The following is a 16,073-nucleotide window of genomic DNA, read 5'->3' as shown; positions in this document are numbered from 1 at the left end:
GTTCACAATCATGTGGAAGACTTCTGGGTGAAGTCCCCACTCCCCCGGGTGAAGATCGTGTCTGCTGAGGAAGTCTGCTTCCCAGTTGTCCACTCCCGGAATGAACACTGCTGACAGTGCTATCACATGATTTTCCGCCCAGCGAAGAATCCTTGCCACTTCCGTCATTGCCCTCCTGCTTCTTGTGCCGCCCTGTCTGTTTACGTGGGCGACTGCCGTGATGTTGTCCGACTGGATCAACACCGGCTGACCCTGAAGCAGAGGTCTCGCCTGACTTAGGGCATTGTAAATGGCCCTTAGTTCCAGGATATTTATGTGAAGTGACGTTTCCATGCTTGACCACAAGCCCTGGAAATTTTTTCCCTGTGTGACTGCTCCCCAGCCTCTCAGGCTGGCATCCGTGGTCACCAGGACCCAATCCTGAATGCCGAATCTGCGGCCCTCTAGGAGATGAGCACTCTGTAACCACCACAGGAGAGACACCCTTGTCCTTGGAGACAGGGTTATCCGCTGATGCATTTGAAGATGCGATCCGGACCATTTGTCCAGCAGATCCCATTGAAAAGTTCTTGCGTGGAATCTGCCGAATGGAATCGCTTCGTAAGAAGCCACCATCTTTCCCAGGACCCTTGTGCATTGATGTACTGACACTTGGCCTGGTCTTAGGAGGTTCCTGGTTATCAGGAGATCGTCCAAGTAAGGGATAATTAAGACGCCTTTTCTTCGAAGAAGAATCATCATTTCGGCCATTACCTTGGTAAAGACCCGGGGTGCCGTGGACAATCCAAACGGCAGCGTCTGAAACTGATAGTGACAGTTCTGTACCACAAACCTGAGGTACCCTTGGTGAGAAGGGCAAATTGGGACATGGAGGTAAGCATCCTTGATGTCCAGAGACACCATATAGTCCCCTTCTTCCAGGTTCGCTATCACTGCTCTGAGTGACTCCATCTTGAACTTGAACCTTTTTATGTAAGTGTTTAAGGATTTCAGATTTAAAATGGGTCTCACCGAGCCGTCCGGCTTCGGTACCACAAACAGCGCGGAATAATACCCCTTTCCCTAGTGAAGGAGGGGTACCTTGATTATCACTTGCTGGGAATACAGCTTGTGAATGGCTTCCAATACCGCCTCCCTGTCGGGGAGAGACGTTGGTAAAGCAGACTTCAGGAACCGGCGAGGGGGAGACGTCTCGAATTCCAATTTGTACCCCTGAGATACTACCTGCAGGATCCAGGGGTCCACTTGCGAGTGAGCCCACTGCGCGCTGAAATTCTTGAGACGGGCCCCCACCGTGCCTGAGTCCGCTTGTAAGGCCCCAGCGTCATGCTGAGGACTTGGCAGAAGCGGGGGAGGGCTTCTGTTCGTGGGAAGAGGCTGTCTGCTGCAGTCTTTTTCCCCTTCCTCTGCCCCGGGGCAGATGTGAGTGGCCTTTTGCCCGCTTGCCCTTATGGGGACGAAAGGACTGAGCCTGAAAAGACGGTATCTTTTTCTGCTGCGAGGTGACTTGGGGTAAAAAGGTGGATTTCCCAGCCGTTGCCGTGGCCACCAGGTCCGATAGACCGACCCCAAATAACTCCTCCCCTTTATACGGCAATACTTCCATATGCCGTTTGGAATCCGCATCACCTGACCACTGTCGCGTCCATAACCCTCTTCTGGCAGAAATGGACATCGCACTTACTCTTGATGCCAGAGTGCAAATATCCCTCTGTGCATCACGCATATATAGAAATGCATCCTTTAAATGCTCTATAGTCAATAATATATTGTCCCTGTCCAGGGTATCAATATTTTCAGTCAGGGAATCCGACCAAGCCACCCCAGCACTGCACATCCAGGCTGAGGCGATTGCTGGTCGCAGTATAATACCAGTATGTGTGTATATACTTTTTAGGATATTTTCCAGCTTCCTATCAGCTGGTTCCTTGAGGGCGGCCGTATCCGGAGACGGTAACGCCACTTGTTTTGATAAGCGTGTGAGCGCCTTATCCACTCTAGGGGGTGTTTCCCAACGCGCCCTAACCTCTGGCGGGAAAGGGTATAATGCCAATAATTTTTTAGAAATTAGCAGTTTTTTATCGGGGGAAACCCACGCTTCATCACACACCTCATTTAATTCATCTGATTCAGGAAAAACTACGGGTAGTTTTTTCACACCCCACATAATACCCTTTTTTGTGGTATTTGTAGTATCAGAAATGTTCAAAACCTCCTTCATTGCCGTGATCATGTAACGTGTGGCCCTACTGGAAAATACGTTTGTTTCCTCACCGTCGACACTGGAGTCAGTGTCCGTGTCAGTGTCTGTATCGACCGGAGGTAACGGGCGTTTTATAGCCCCTGACGGTGTTTGAGACGCCTGTACAGGTATTAACTGATTTGCCGGCTGTCTCATGTCGTCAACAGTCTTTTGTAAAGTGCCGACACTATCACGTAATTCTTTCCATAAGACCATCCAGTCAGGTGTCGACTCCCTAGGGGGTGACATCACTAACACAGGCAATTGCTCCGCCTCCACATCATTTTCCTCCTCATACATGTCGACACAGCGTACCGACACACAGCACACACACAGGGAATGCTCTGATAGAGGACAGGACCCCACTAGCCCTTTGGGGAGACAGAGGGAGAGTTTGCCAGCACACACCAGAGCGCTATATATATACAGGGATAACCTTATATAAGTGTTTTTCCCTAATATAGCTGCTGTATATATTAATATGCCAATTTAGTGCCCCCCCTCTCTTGTTTTACCCTGTTTCTGTAGTGCAGGACTGCAGGGGAGAGTCAGGGAGCCTTCCTCCAACGGAGCTGTGAGGAAAAAATGGCGCCAGTGTGCTGAGGAGATAGGCTCCGCCCCCTTATCGGCGGCCTTTCTCCCGCTTTTTAATGGAAAAATTGGCAGGGGTTAAATGCATCCATATAGCCCAGGAGCTATATGTGATGTATTTTTTGTCAAACAAAGGTTTTTTATTGCGTCTCAGGGCGCCCCCCCCAGCGCCCTGCACCCTCAGTGACCGGAGTGTGAAGTGTGCTGAGAGCAATGGCGCACAGCTGCGGTGCTGTGCGCTACCTTATTGAAGACAGGACGTCTTCTGCCGCCGATTTTCCGGACCTCTTCACTCTTCTGGCTCTGTAAGGGGGCCGGCGGCGCGGCTCCGGGACCCATCCATGGCTGGGCCTGTGATCGTCCCTCTGGAGCTAATGTCCAGTAGCCTAAGAAGCCCAATCCACTCTGCACGCAGGTGAGTTCGCTTCTTCTCCCCTTAGTCCCTCGGTGCAGTGAGCCTGTTGCCAGCAGGTCTCACTGAAAATAAAAAACCTACTTTAAACTTTTACACTAAGCAGCTCAGGAGAGCCCCTTAGCCTGCACCCGTCTCGTTCGGGCACAAAAATCTAACTGAGGCTTGGAGGAGGATCATAGGGGGAGGAGCCAGTGCACACCAGGTAGTCCTAAAGCTTTTTACTTTTGTGCCCAGTCTCCTGCGGAGCCGCTATTCCCCATGGTCCTTTCGGAGTCCCCAGCATCCACTAGGACGTTAGAGAAATGAGGGTTACTTAGATGGCCGATGGTGTCGCAGATTGATCCGGCACTGGATTACACATGCATGCAGGAGGCGTCTATTTATACCAGTTGCCTCCTGCAGCATTAACATATGTAAGCATTACATGTTTCCTATAACCACATCTGAATCAGGCACAAAGTGTAATATTGGCTTTTGTAGATCTGCAAGAACTGCGCAAACAGAGCTAGAACTAGGGTGGTGCAGAGTGTGTTTCGCCCACAGCTCAATAGACCTGTGGGTGTAGCGTTCACATCCATCCCAACAGTGATAGTGCTATCTGCTGTATACAATAGTGTAAAAATGGACTTCCAGGTCCAGGAACCGGCTGGTTACTGCTGCTGCTGAGCACAAGGGGGACGTAATGTAAGTCGCAGCATAAATGCTCCGAGGAGGGGGTTCTCTCTCTCTCCATCCTTCACCCTTACTATCCTGTACAGCCATATACCCATCTGCTAACTATACTACAGGACCTGCCCCCTGCCTTTACCCCTTACTAGCCTGTACAGCCATATACCCATCTGCTAACTATACTACAGGACCTGCCCCCTGCCTTCACCCCTTACTATCCTGTACAGCCATATACCCATCTGCTAACTATACTACAGGACCTGCCCCCTGCCTCCACCCCTTACTGTCCTGTACAGCCATATACCCACCTCCCAACTGTACTACAGGACTTGCTCCCCTGCATTCATCCCTTACTGTCCTCTACAGCCATAGATCCACCCGCTAACTATACTACAGGACCTGCCACCTGCCTTCACCCCTTACTGTCCTGTACAGCCATATACCCACCTCCCAAATGTACTACAGGAATGGCTCCCCTGCATTCATCCCTTACTGTCCTCTACAGCCATAGATCCACCCGCTAACTATACTACAGGACCTGCCACCCTGCCTTCACCCAGCTTATACATTGCATATGTAGGGTATTAGGAATAAGTAAAATTGATGCCACATGTACAGCTTGCACTGAAGAAAAAAAAACATTCTACTGGGTATTTCCATCTAGCCTGTGGCAATGTTGCTTTTTGTATTTCAAAATGTACTGGCTGAAACAAATGTTTACATACTGTATGGAACAAACTAGCCACATCACTGCTCAATATTTAAATAATTTGTATGATGTACCTTTTAATAGCATTTAATTACAAATTAGTGTAGTTTCTGCACCACAATTACATTATGTAGAGAGAGAGAGAGAGAGAGAGAGAGAGAGAGAGAGAGAGAGAGAGAGAGAGAGAGAGAGACACAGAGCGAGATATTGTTGAAATGTTTGATTCTGGAAAATCAAATGTATAGAGAAACGAACACTCAAACACAACAAGTTGTCTTGTAGCACAGATTACTATGGCGCAAGCTGGTACTTGTTGCAAACCTGGAACAGGAATGTGCATGAAACCTTCACAAAACACTGCAGGACTTACTTTCTCTGGGGGCGGGTCCTTTGAATTGGCTTCTGATTGGCAGCAATGCCATGTTTCCTATTAGTTTGCCGTCTGATTCCATCAGCATGGAGTGATAGGCCTATAACATAACAAACAGGCAGATCATTTTTAAGTTAAGGAGCACAATTAATGGGGGAAGACACAGATGTGTTACAAGTGAATGACGACTACAGAACGTGACATCTTGTTATAGGAGCTATGCAAGCATCAGAAGTTTAAAGGAGAAAACATGGCTTAAGGGCTCCATTTTGACAGCCTTCTTCTACAATAAGTTGTCCTAAAAGTGTCCCTAAAGGCCAGTACTCACGGCCCGATTTGGGAGAGATGTGTGCTGAGCGAACCGCTCAGCACACATCTCTCCCGGCGCTCAGCACAGCGCGATCTGTGCTGAGCGTGCAGGGGGAGACGGGGGGGGGGGGGGCGCTCATTTCACCCAGCGGGTGAAGTAAGCGACCCGCTAGATTGGCCTGCATGCAGGCCAATCTAGCAGCAGCGATAGCGATGTGCGGGGCCGCGCATCGCTATCGCTGAGGGGGCTACACACGGAACGATGTTGCTGAAAATCTAAGCAATCTAGTCAGATTGCTTAGATTATCGCTCCGTGTGTACCCCCCTTAAGAGCCTCTGTGCATTTCCACAACAGACATGACAAACAGGATACATGTTTCTGGAACACGTGATTTAGTGACCATCTTGGTCAACCCATTTTTTTTTTTACATCTGGCTGAATAAAAAAAGTGACATGCACAAAGGTTTCAAAATATCGGGCAGATTTAACAAGTGAAATTTTTAAATAAGAAATCGTGCCCCAGCCAATCAGCTCTTTAATGTAATTTTTCAAACACATGACAGGAGCTGACTGGCTGGAGCGGGTGGGTGTAGTATAGTTTGCCAGCGGTCGGGGTCCCGGCGACCAGCATACCGGCGCCGGAATCCCGACCGCCGGCATACCAACAGCTGGGCGAGCGCAAATGAGCCCTTGCGGGCACGATGGCACGTGCGCCACGCTATCCTCCCTCCAGGGGGATCGTGGACCCCCAAGAGGGAGAAAAGATGTCGATATGCCGGCGGTCAGGCTCCCGGCGCTGTTTTGGTGGACGCCGGGAGCCCAGCCGCCGGCAACCTGAAGACCACCCGCCGGAGCACCATTTATCATTAGTAATGAGTGAGAACAAGCATTGTTAAATCTGCTCCTATGATACTAAATGAAGGGCAAGTTTTTAAGCCATCATAAAAATAAAAAGTGATCTATTTTTTGTGAGTCTAATGTTTAAGAACTTGTTTTATGCTAGAAATGAAGATATGCAAAATTGTTGATTTATTGATTTGTTTTTATAGCATAGTATTTACCAGTTTCTCATGAGTTTAAAAAAAATAAAAACACAAGGCCATTTTTCTTAATTTATTGATTTGATTGCAAAATGCTATTCTTTAGGACCATACCATATCACTATGATAATTAAAATGTTTTTTTAATTGTTCAAGTTGTATTTAATAGTCTTCCATTAACGCGCACGGGTGTGGTATGTTAGGTAGATTAGACTTAGGTCAACAGTGTCTAGGTCAACCACTATTGGTCAACAGTAAGTAGGTCGACAGAGACTCTAGGTCGACATGAGGTTTTTTTTTGTTTGTTTTTTAAACTTTTCTCTGTGTCATTTTCTCCGTACAGTGACCGGGAACTCCAATTAGTGCACAGTGTCCCCTCGCATGCCTCACAATTGGTTACAGTTCCCAATTGTGGTCCACGTGGATCGTAGAGTATGAAAAAGTTCAAAAAATGGGAAAAACAAATTAAAAAGTCATGTCGACCTAGAGTCCCTGTCGACCTATTGACCATGTCGACCTAAAGACCAGATCCCAACACGCATTACACAGATTATGTTAGTCTCTAGGATAATCTATATATTGATCATGTTTATTCAAGTATATACACTTCTATTTTTTTTTATATTTTTGCTACCTTGAAAATATAAATCATAATGTATACATTTAATGCATACAACAAAAATAAGATTTTACTCACCGGTAAATCTATTTCTCGTAGTCCGTAGTGGATGCTGGGGACTCCGTAAGGACCATGGGGAATAGACGGGCTCCGCAGGAGACTGGGCACTCTAAGAAAGATTTAGTACTACTGGTGTGCACTGGCTCCTCCCTCTATGCCCCTCCTCCAGACCTCAGTTAAGGAAACTGTGCCTGGAAGAGCTGACATTACAAGGAAAGGATTTTGGAATCCAGGGTAAGACTCACACCAGCCACACCGTATAACTTGTGAAAACATACCCAGTCAACAGTATGAACAACAACAGAGCATCAGACAAACCTGATGCAACCATAACATTACCCTTATTTAAGCAATAACTATATACAAGTATTGCAGAAGAAGTCCGCACTTGGGACGGGCGCCCAGCATCCACTACGGACTACGAGAAACAGATTTACCGGTGAGTAAAATCTTATTTTCTCGAACGTCCTAGTGGATGCTGGGGACTCCGTAAGGACCATGGGGATTATACCAAAGCTCCCAAACGGGCGGGAGAGTGCGGATGACTCTGCAGCACCGAATGAGCAACACAAGGTCCTCCTCAGCCAGGGTATCAAACTTGTAGAATTTTGCAAAAGTGTTTGATCCCGACCAAGTAGTAGCTCGGCAAAGCTGTAATGCCGAGACCCCTCGGGCAGCCGCCCAAGAAGAGCCCACCTTCCTTGTGGAATGGGCTTTTACTGATTTTGGAGGCGGCAAGCCAGCCGCAGAATGAACAACAAAATGCTGAATCTGGCGCTCTGTCACTCCTAATCAATATGCTGCCAGCAACATAGGGCTACTCACCCCTATTAGATTAATCTGATGAAGCCGCTGAACCCGGAGGGAGGCGGGGAAACGCGTTAACCACTCATTCAGACTGTTATACTGCTGTCCGGAGGTCTTTTCAGCAAAATCCTACACTCCATTAAGATGCGATTGGAATTCTTCACCGCTTATACGATCCCCCAGAGATGACTGCACAATAAAAGGTTGAGAGCACCAGCAGCCGGGAGGACATTCCAGGTGAAAGTACCCACGCACAGGAGTGGTGAGACCGCATTGTATTTACGTCTGGCCAGACACATTTTCAGTGAGAGAGAGCATCGGCTCAATTACAGGTTGCAGTTATTCACAGCATAATTACCTGCACCTGAAGTGAGAAATATATCTTACCATCATTATCTTCTTCACCAAAAATGACTGATATATAATCTCAAAGGAAAAACTTCTGAGCGCATTATCCAGTCTGTATAATTATCAGATATATCAGATTATATTATAATTTTATTGCTTAAAGTGATTGAACAGAGAGGAAGCAATTTGTTACAATTTATGCTACATTTGATATATGCATGCATTAATTATTGTAAAAATGTACTGACCGGCCGGTGGTATAAATTGCACAGTTTGTTTAAATATATATATTTTTATTCTTATATGTGTTTTAATAAATAGAATCTTATTAATTCTAATCTATATGCGCTGCAACTTTTCTTTCTTGCTTGTTTGATTTTTAGCCGCAGAATGAGCCTGCTGAATCGCGTTACAGATCCAGCGAGCAATAGTTTGCTTTGAAGCAGGAGCACCCAGCTTGTTGGATGCATACAGGATAAACAGCGAGTCAGGTTTCCTGACTCCAGCCTATCTGGCTACATAAATCTTCAAAGCCCTGACTACAACTAGTAACTTGGAATCCTCCAAGTCCCGAGTAGCCGCAGGTACCACAATAGGTTGGTTCAAATGAAAAGATGACACCACCTTTGGCAGAAATTGCGGACGAGTCCGTAATTCTGCCCTGTCCATATGGAAAACCAGTTAGGGGCTTTTACGTGACAAAGCCGCCAATTCTGACACGCCTAGCCGAAGCTAAAGCCAATAGCATGACCACTTTCCACGTGAGATATTTTAACTCCACGGTCTAAAGCGGCTCAAACCAGTGAGATTTCAGGAAACTCAACACCACGTTAAGATCCCAAGGTGCCACTAGTGGCACAAAAAAGGGGCTGAATATGCAGCACTCCCATTACAAACGTCTGAACTTCAGGTAGAGAAGCTAGTTTTTTTATGAAAGAAAATGGATAGGGCTGAAATCTGGACCTTAATGGACCCCAATTCTAGGCCCAAAGTCACTCCCGACTGTAGGAAGAGAAGGAAACGGCCCAGCTGGAATTCCTCTGTAGAGGCATTCCTGGCCTCACACCCAGCAACATATTTTCGCCGTATACGGTGATAATGTTTAGCCGTCACGTCCTTCCTAGCCCTTATCAGCGTAGGAATAACCTCATCCGGAATCCCTCTTTTCTACTAGGATCCGGCGTCCAACCGCGATGCCGTCAAACGCAGCTGCGGTAAGTCTTGGAACATACAAGGTCCCTGCTGCAACAGATCCTGCCCTAGAGGCAGAGGCCATGGGTCCTCTGTGAGCATTTCTTGCAGCTCTGGATACCAAGTCCTTCTTGGCCAATCCGGAACAATGAGTATTGTTCTCACTCCTCTTTTCCTTATGATTTTCAGCACCTTGGGTAAGAGAGGAAGAGGAGGAAACACAAACCGCCTGAGAGTCTCTTAACCTGGCGCAATACCTCTGTAGCTTTTTGTTGAGGCGGGATGCCATCATGTCCACCTGTGGCAGTTCCCACCGACCTACAATCTGCGCGAAGACTTCTTGATGAAGTCCCCACTCTCCCGGGTGGAGGTCGTGCCTGCTGAAGAAGTCTGCTTCCCAGTTGTCCACTCCCGGAATGAACACTGCTGACAGTGCGCTTACGTGATTCTCCGCCCAGCGAAGAATTCTGGTGGCTTCTACCATCGCCACCCTGCTCCTTGTGCCGCCTTGGCGGTTTACATGAGCCACTGTGGTGATATTGTCTGATTGAATCAGAACCGGTTGGTCGCGAAGCAGGGTCTCCGCTTGACTTAGGGCGTTGTATATGGCCCTTAGTTCCAGGATATTGGTGTGAAGGCAAGTCTCCTGCCTTGACCACAGCCCTTGGATATTTCTTCCCTGTGTGACTGCCCCCCACCCTCGGAGGCTTGCATCCTTGGTCACCAGGACCCAGTCCTGAATGCCGAATCTGCGACCTTCGAGAAGGTGAGCACTCTGCAGCCACCACAGGAGAGACACCCTGGCTCTGGGGGATAGGGTGATTAACCGATGCATCTGAAGATGTGATACGGACCACTTGTCCATTAAGTCCCATTGGAAGGTCCTCGTATGGAACCTGCCGAAGGGAATGGCCTCGTATGATGCCACCCTCCTTCCCAGGACTCGAGTACAGTGATGCACTGACACCTGTTTTGGTTTTAATAGATTCCTGACCAGTGTCACGAGCTCCTGAGCTCTTTCTATCGGGAGATAAACCCTTTTCTGGTCTGTGTCTAGGATCATGCCTAGGAGAGGCAGATGAGCTGTAAGAACAAACTGCGACTTTGGAATATATAGAATCCAGCCGTGTTGCCGTTACACTTCCAACGAAAGTGATACGCTGTTCAGCAACTGCTCTCTTGATCTCGCTTTTATGAGGAGATCGTCCAAGTACGTGATAATAGTGACACCTTGCTTCCGCAGGAGCACCATCATTTCCGCCATTACCTTGGTGAATATTCTCAAGGCCGTGGAGAGACCAAACGGCAACGTCTGAAAATGGTAATGACAATCCCGTACCGCAATTCTGAGGTACGCCTGATGAGGTGGATAAATGGGGACATGAAGGTATGCATCCTTTATGTCCAGAGTCACCATAAAATCTCCCCTTTTCAGGCTTGCAATAACCGCTCTTAGCGATTCCATCTTGAACTTGAACCTTTTCAGGTATATGTTCAGGGATTTTAAATTCAATATGGGTCCGACCGAACCGTCTGGTTTCGGGACTACAACATGGTCGAATAATAACCCCCACCTTGTTGAAGGAGGGGAACCTTGACCACCACCTGTTGAAGATACAATTTGTGAATTGCAGTTAACACTGTTTCCCTCTCGTGGTGGGGAAGCCGTCAGGGCCGTCGGTGAGGGGGCATCTTCTCAAAGTCCAGCTTGTATCCCTGAGACACAATATCTATTGCCCAGGGATCTAACAGGGAGTGAACCCACTTGTGGCTGAACTTACGAAGGCGTGCCCCCACCGGGCCTAGCTCCGCCTGTGGAGCCCAAGCGACATGCGGTGGATTTTTGTAGAGGCCGGGGAGGACTTCTGTTCCTGGGAACTAGCTGTGTTGTGCAGCTTCTTTCCTCTGCCCCCGCCTCTGGCAAGAAAGGACGCACCTCGGACTTTCTTGTTTCTTTATTTGAAAGGCTGCATTTGATAATGTCGTGCTTTCCTAGGCTGTGCAGGAATATAAGGCAAAATATCAGAATTACCAGCTATAGCTGTGGAGACCAGGTCCGAGAACCCTTCTCCACACAATCCTCAGCCTACCATATGCCTCTTAAATCGGCATCATCTGTCCATTGCATATTCTACAGGACACGTCAAGCAGAAATCGACATAGCTTTGACTCTAGGACCCAGTATACTCATGTCTCTTTGGGCATGTTTTATATATATATACCTATCTCTTAAGACAGAATCTTTTAAATATAGATATCTCTATATATACATATATATATCTATATGCATACTAGGGTCTCAATCTCTGCTGATAAGGTACCTGTCCACGCTGCCACAGCGCTATAAACCCATGCCGACACAATCGCCGGTCTGAGTAGTGTACTAGAATGTGCATGCTATCTGCAGGATCCCTGAGAATAGCTAGTGCTACCTTCTGGGCAAACGTGACACCCTAGGGGAAGATTCCCATCACATCCTGGCCCTAGTGGGGAAAGGATACTGCCTGAGAATTTTTTGTGGGAAGCTGCAGTCTCTTGTCTGGAGATTCCCACTCTTTTTCCTCATGAGAGGAGGGAAATTTACCTCAGCTTTCTTCCCCTTAACATGTGTACCCTTGTGTCAGGGACAAATGAGTCATCAGTGATATGCAAATCATCTTTTATTACAATAATCATATATTGAATACCTTTCTGCCATTTTGGCTGTAACTTTGCATTATCGTAGTCGACACTGGAGTCAAACTCTGTGTCGATATCAGTGTTTATTATTTTGGATAGTGAGGATTGTGAGACTCTGAAGGTCTCTGTGACATAGGGACAGACATGGGTAGATTTCCTGTCTGTTCTCTAATCTTTTGTGCAATAAATTCACCTTAGCACTTACACATATCCAAACAGGTGTCGGCGTTGTCGACGGAGACACCCTCTCACACACATATTTGCTCTATCTCCTCCTTAGGGGAGCCTTTTACCTCAGACATGTCGACACACACGTACCGACACACCACACACACAGGGGATGCTCTATTTGAAGACAGTTCCCCCACAAGGCCCTTTGGAGAGACAGAGAGAGAGTATGCCAGCACACACCCCAGCGCTATATGACCCAGGAATCACACAGTAACTTAGTGTTAACCAAGTAGCTGCTGTATATATTGTTTTTACGCCAAATTTATGTGCCCCCCCTCTCTTTTTCACCCTCTCTATCGTGCTTCTGCAGGGGAGAGCCTGGGGAGCTTCCTCTCAGCGGAGCTGTGGAGAGAAAATGCCGCTGGCGAGTGCTGAGGAAGAAGGCCCCGCCCCCTCAGCGGCGGGCTTCTGTCCCGCGATTTTGTGTAAAATTAATAGCGGGGGCTCATGCATATTACAGTGTCCAACTGTATATATGCTGCTGTTGCCAGGAGGTACTTAATTGCTGCCCAGGGCGCCCCCCCCTGCACCCTACAGTGACCGGAGTGTGTGGGTTAGTGTGGGCGCAATGGCGCACAGCTGCAGTGCTGTGCGCTACCTCATATGAAGACAGGAGTCTTCTGCCGCCGATTTTGACGTCTTCTTGCTTCAACCCGCCAGCTTCTGTCTTCTGGCTCTGCGAGGGGGACGGCGGCCAAGGTTAGGTTCCTGTGTTCGATCCCTCTGGAGCTAATGGTGTCCAGTAGCCTAAGAAGCGCAACCTAGCCGCAGTTAGTAGGTTTGCTTCTCTCCCCTCAGTCCCACGTAGCAGAGAGTCTGTTGCCAGCAGAAGCTCTCTGAAAATAAAAAACCTAACTAAAATACTTTCTTATTAGCAAGCTCAGGAGAGCTCACTAAAATGCACCCAGCTCTGTCCGGGCACAGATTCTAACTGAGGTCTGGAGGAGGGGCATAGAGGGAGGAGCCAGTGCACACCAGTAGTACCAAATCTTTCTTAGAGTGCCCAGTCTCCTGCGGAGCCCGTCTATTCCCCATGGTCCTTACGGAGTCCCCAGCATCCACTAGGACGTTAGAGAAATATGTGTGTGTGTGTGTGTGTGTGTGTGATTATATATATATATATATATATATATATATATATATATATATATATATATATATATATATATATATATATATATATATATACACACATACATACACAAGGTAAATCAGACACAGACCTTGGTCATATTTTTATATATTTGCATGAGAAGATAAGGAAATAAGAGCGAGGAGAAAATTAGATGGTACCAGATATCACAATAATGATGCATTAAATATAGCACACCACAGACCACAAAATCCATTTACATGGAGACTCTCTGAAAGGAGCTAAGTGATGTAAAACCACACAGTCAGTGCTAGATAGGCACAGGTAAAGTGGGAGGCCCTTAAGGGGGCGATATAAGCCGTTATATTGCATGGCATGCTAGTTCCAATTATATATATTTGCTTGATGGAAATGTCATTTTTGTGGCGACTGAAAAGGTCTATTTAAAATAAGAATGAAAGAGGAAGGTACATTTGGCTCAGATAGATTATTGGGAGAAATTAAGAAAACTCATAAATTCAATCCATAAATAACATCTTAATAAATGTCAGCACGTTCTATCATGCACATTATGCTCAGAAGCTATTGCAGCTTTCTTCCATATATAGTATGTGCTAAGCAGTGACATATCGGTGTATCCACCAAATGCCACTTCCGGGCCCTGACATGTTCCCTTTTTTGTTTGAGCACTTGAATCATACATGTCATGTTACCAGGAGCGCAGCTTTAACACAGCAGACACCATACAGATACAGTATGTGTCTGTGCCTCAACAGTGCACAATTACCTGCACCCCAATAGTACACCTACCTGCAGTATATCACATACTGTAACTTGTGTCCAGAAATTCTATATACACTTATGCTACAATGCCAGCACATCAGATAGCAAACACTGACAGGTAATACAAGATGCATGCCTCCCCGGTGACACCACATGATACAGTGCGGGGTGTCTGTGTGCCATTATTACAGGGACTTCATGATATAAAAAGGGCAATACATACCTGCTAAAAAGGGTGTATGCTGTGTACTGTGGAGGATGCAGGCAGGGGAGCGGTGACTCACCCCCATGTCTGACATCCGCAGCACATCAGCCCCATACAGGGACAGGTCTATGTGTAGGGTGAGGTGTAGAAAGCCGGCCGTACAGTGGGTGCAGGCAGGTAGCTGGTTATTACTATAGGTATAATAAGGATTCTCTCTATCTCTGCCCCACTGCCAGCATCTACCCGGCGCCCAAGCCGGCACTCCTCACCCGGCTACACGCGGCGCTGCTGGCTCTGGAGGAATGGGCCGTGTATGCGCTACCACGAAGGATACCTACCGGCATGATGACACGATGAGAGGCAGAAACCGATCTCTATTCACCGGCGATGTCGCTCCCACACTTCCGCTGTCCCACCCTGGGTGCCTGATACAGGAAGTACAAGACGTGCGCTACTGCCGACTACCACCAGGGGCAGCAAAGCTCCTGACAATGCTGCATGTCCGCGATACCGCCTGCGGCCGCTAGGGGTCGTTTATGTGCATTACGTTATCCTGTGACACATGATCACAGAGACTACTTGTCGAAGCGTAATTATGTGCATCTTACAGTTCTACTTTCTAATCAATTTTTTAAATAACAAACTACCAATAAGAAGAAGCTCTGTGTGGAAAAAGTGTACCCACCCATGATTCAATAGCTTGTAGAGCACCTAGAAGTGTTTGTTTTAGCTTGTTCAAAGTATTAATTATAGACTCAGGTTCGGACAGGCCCACAAGGGAACAGGGGAGGAAGGCCCTCCTCCTCTGGGGATTAGGTTTATCAGGTGCACTTGAGTTATGCATTATACCAGGGGCGTCAGAACGTTTTTAGGTTGGGGCGGGCGGGCAGGCAAGATATAGTCTTATTTTGGCACCCCTAAATTGCTGAATTACTAAAGGCCAGATCCAACTGAAATACTTTGAGAAGGCCAGATCCACACTAAGGGGGTTATTCAGATCCATACTTGCCTACTTTTTGGCAGCTCTCTCCGGGAGAGAGCTGCCAGGACGGCTCAATGGAGGGGCTGGGCAGGAAAATGACGAGAGGAGTGGGCGGGGAGGAGGCGGAACAGGGCAGGGTGGAGGGACAGAGGCGGAATAAGGGTGGGGTTACACCATTGAGCCACACCCCCGCTCGGTAATGCCGCTATAACCGGCATTTTATAGCAGGGGGCGTGACTATGATGACGCGATTCAACAAGAATCGCGTCATCTACTGTCCAGACCGCCCACTTTACTCTCAAAGTGGGCGGCCGGGCAGGGGGTAAGTTAAAAACCGGGAGACTTGTCTGCTCTTCCGTGGGGCCGGGAGGGTCACCTGATTTTCGGGAGCCTCCCGGCCATTCCGGGAGAGTAGGCAAGTATGTTCAGATCTGATCGGTGCTGTATGTTTTCGCACAGTGGGCAATCAGGTATTAACAGCGCACGCGCGTTGGACAGCAACAAAGGGTGTCGCTGGTCAGCGAGGGGATGATGCGAAAAATCCGTTGGCACGGGCGTTCGCAAGGTGATTGACAGGAGGTGGCCGTTTGTGGGTGGAAACTGACCGTTTACTGGGAGTGTCCGGAAAATCGCAGGTGTGCCCAAGCATTTTCAGGGAAGGTGTCTGACGTCAGCTCCGGCCCCGATCAGCCTGATGTGATCGCAGGGCTGTTTCTAGCCAATTTGGCT

The 16,073-nt window shown here is 47.8% G+C and overlaps 1 protein-coding gene across 2 annotated transcripts in view; it reads right to left on the bottom strand.

The window, feature by feature from the left end:
* The window catches only part of ARPC3 (actin related protein 2/3 complex subunit 3), a 48,159-nt gene extending 33,323 nt beyond the window's left edge, over positions 1-14,836 (bottom strand). The window contains exons 1-2 of one of the 2 annotated variants that reach the window (XM_063964404.1): positions 14,701-14,836; positions 4,997-5,096 (exon numbers count right to left, since the gene is read on the bottom strand). In XM_063964404.1, coding sequence (XP_063820474.1) covers positions 4,997-5,096; positions 14,701-14,706 — 106 coding nt within the window. In that variant the 5' untranslated portion in view covers positions 14,707-14,836. Of the gene's footprint in view, positions 1-4,996; positions 5,097-14,380; positions 14,405-14,700 lie in introns of those variants that run through there. The other variant, XM_063964405.1, reaches the window with a different exon arrangement.
* Between the last annotated feature and the right edge of the window lie 1,237 nt (positions 14,837-16,073).

This window comes from Pseudophryne corroboree, chromosome 1 (genome assembly GCF_028390025.1).
Source record: "Pseudophryne corroboree isolate aPseCor3 chromosome 1, aPseCor3.hap2, whole genome shotgun sequence".
NCBI lineage: Eukaryota > Metazoa > Chordata > Amphibia > Anura > Myobatrachidae > Pseudophryne > Pseudophryne corroboree.
Note: the sequence above shows the minus strand (reverse complement) of the source record. Positions and strands in the feature narration are given on the sequence as shown.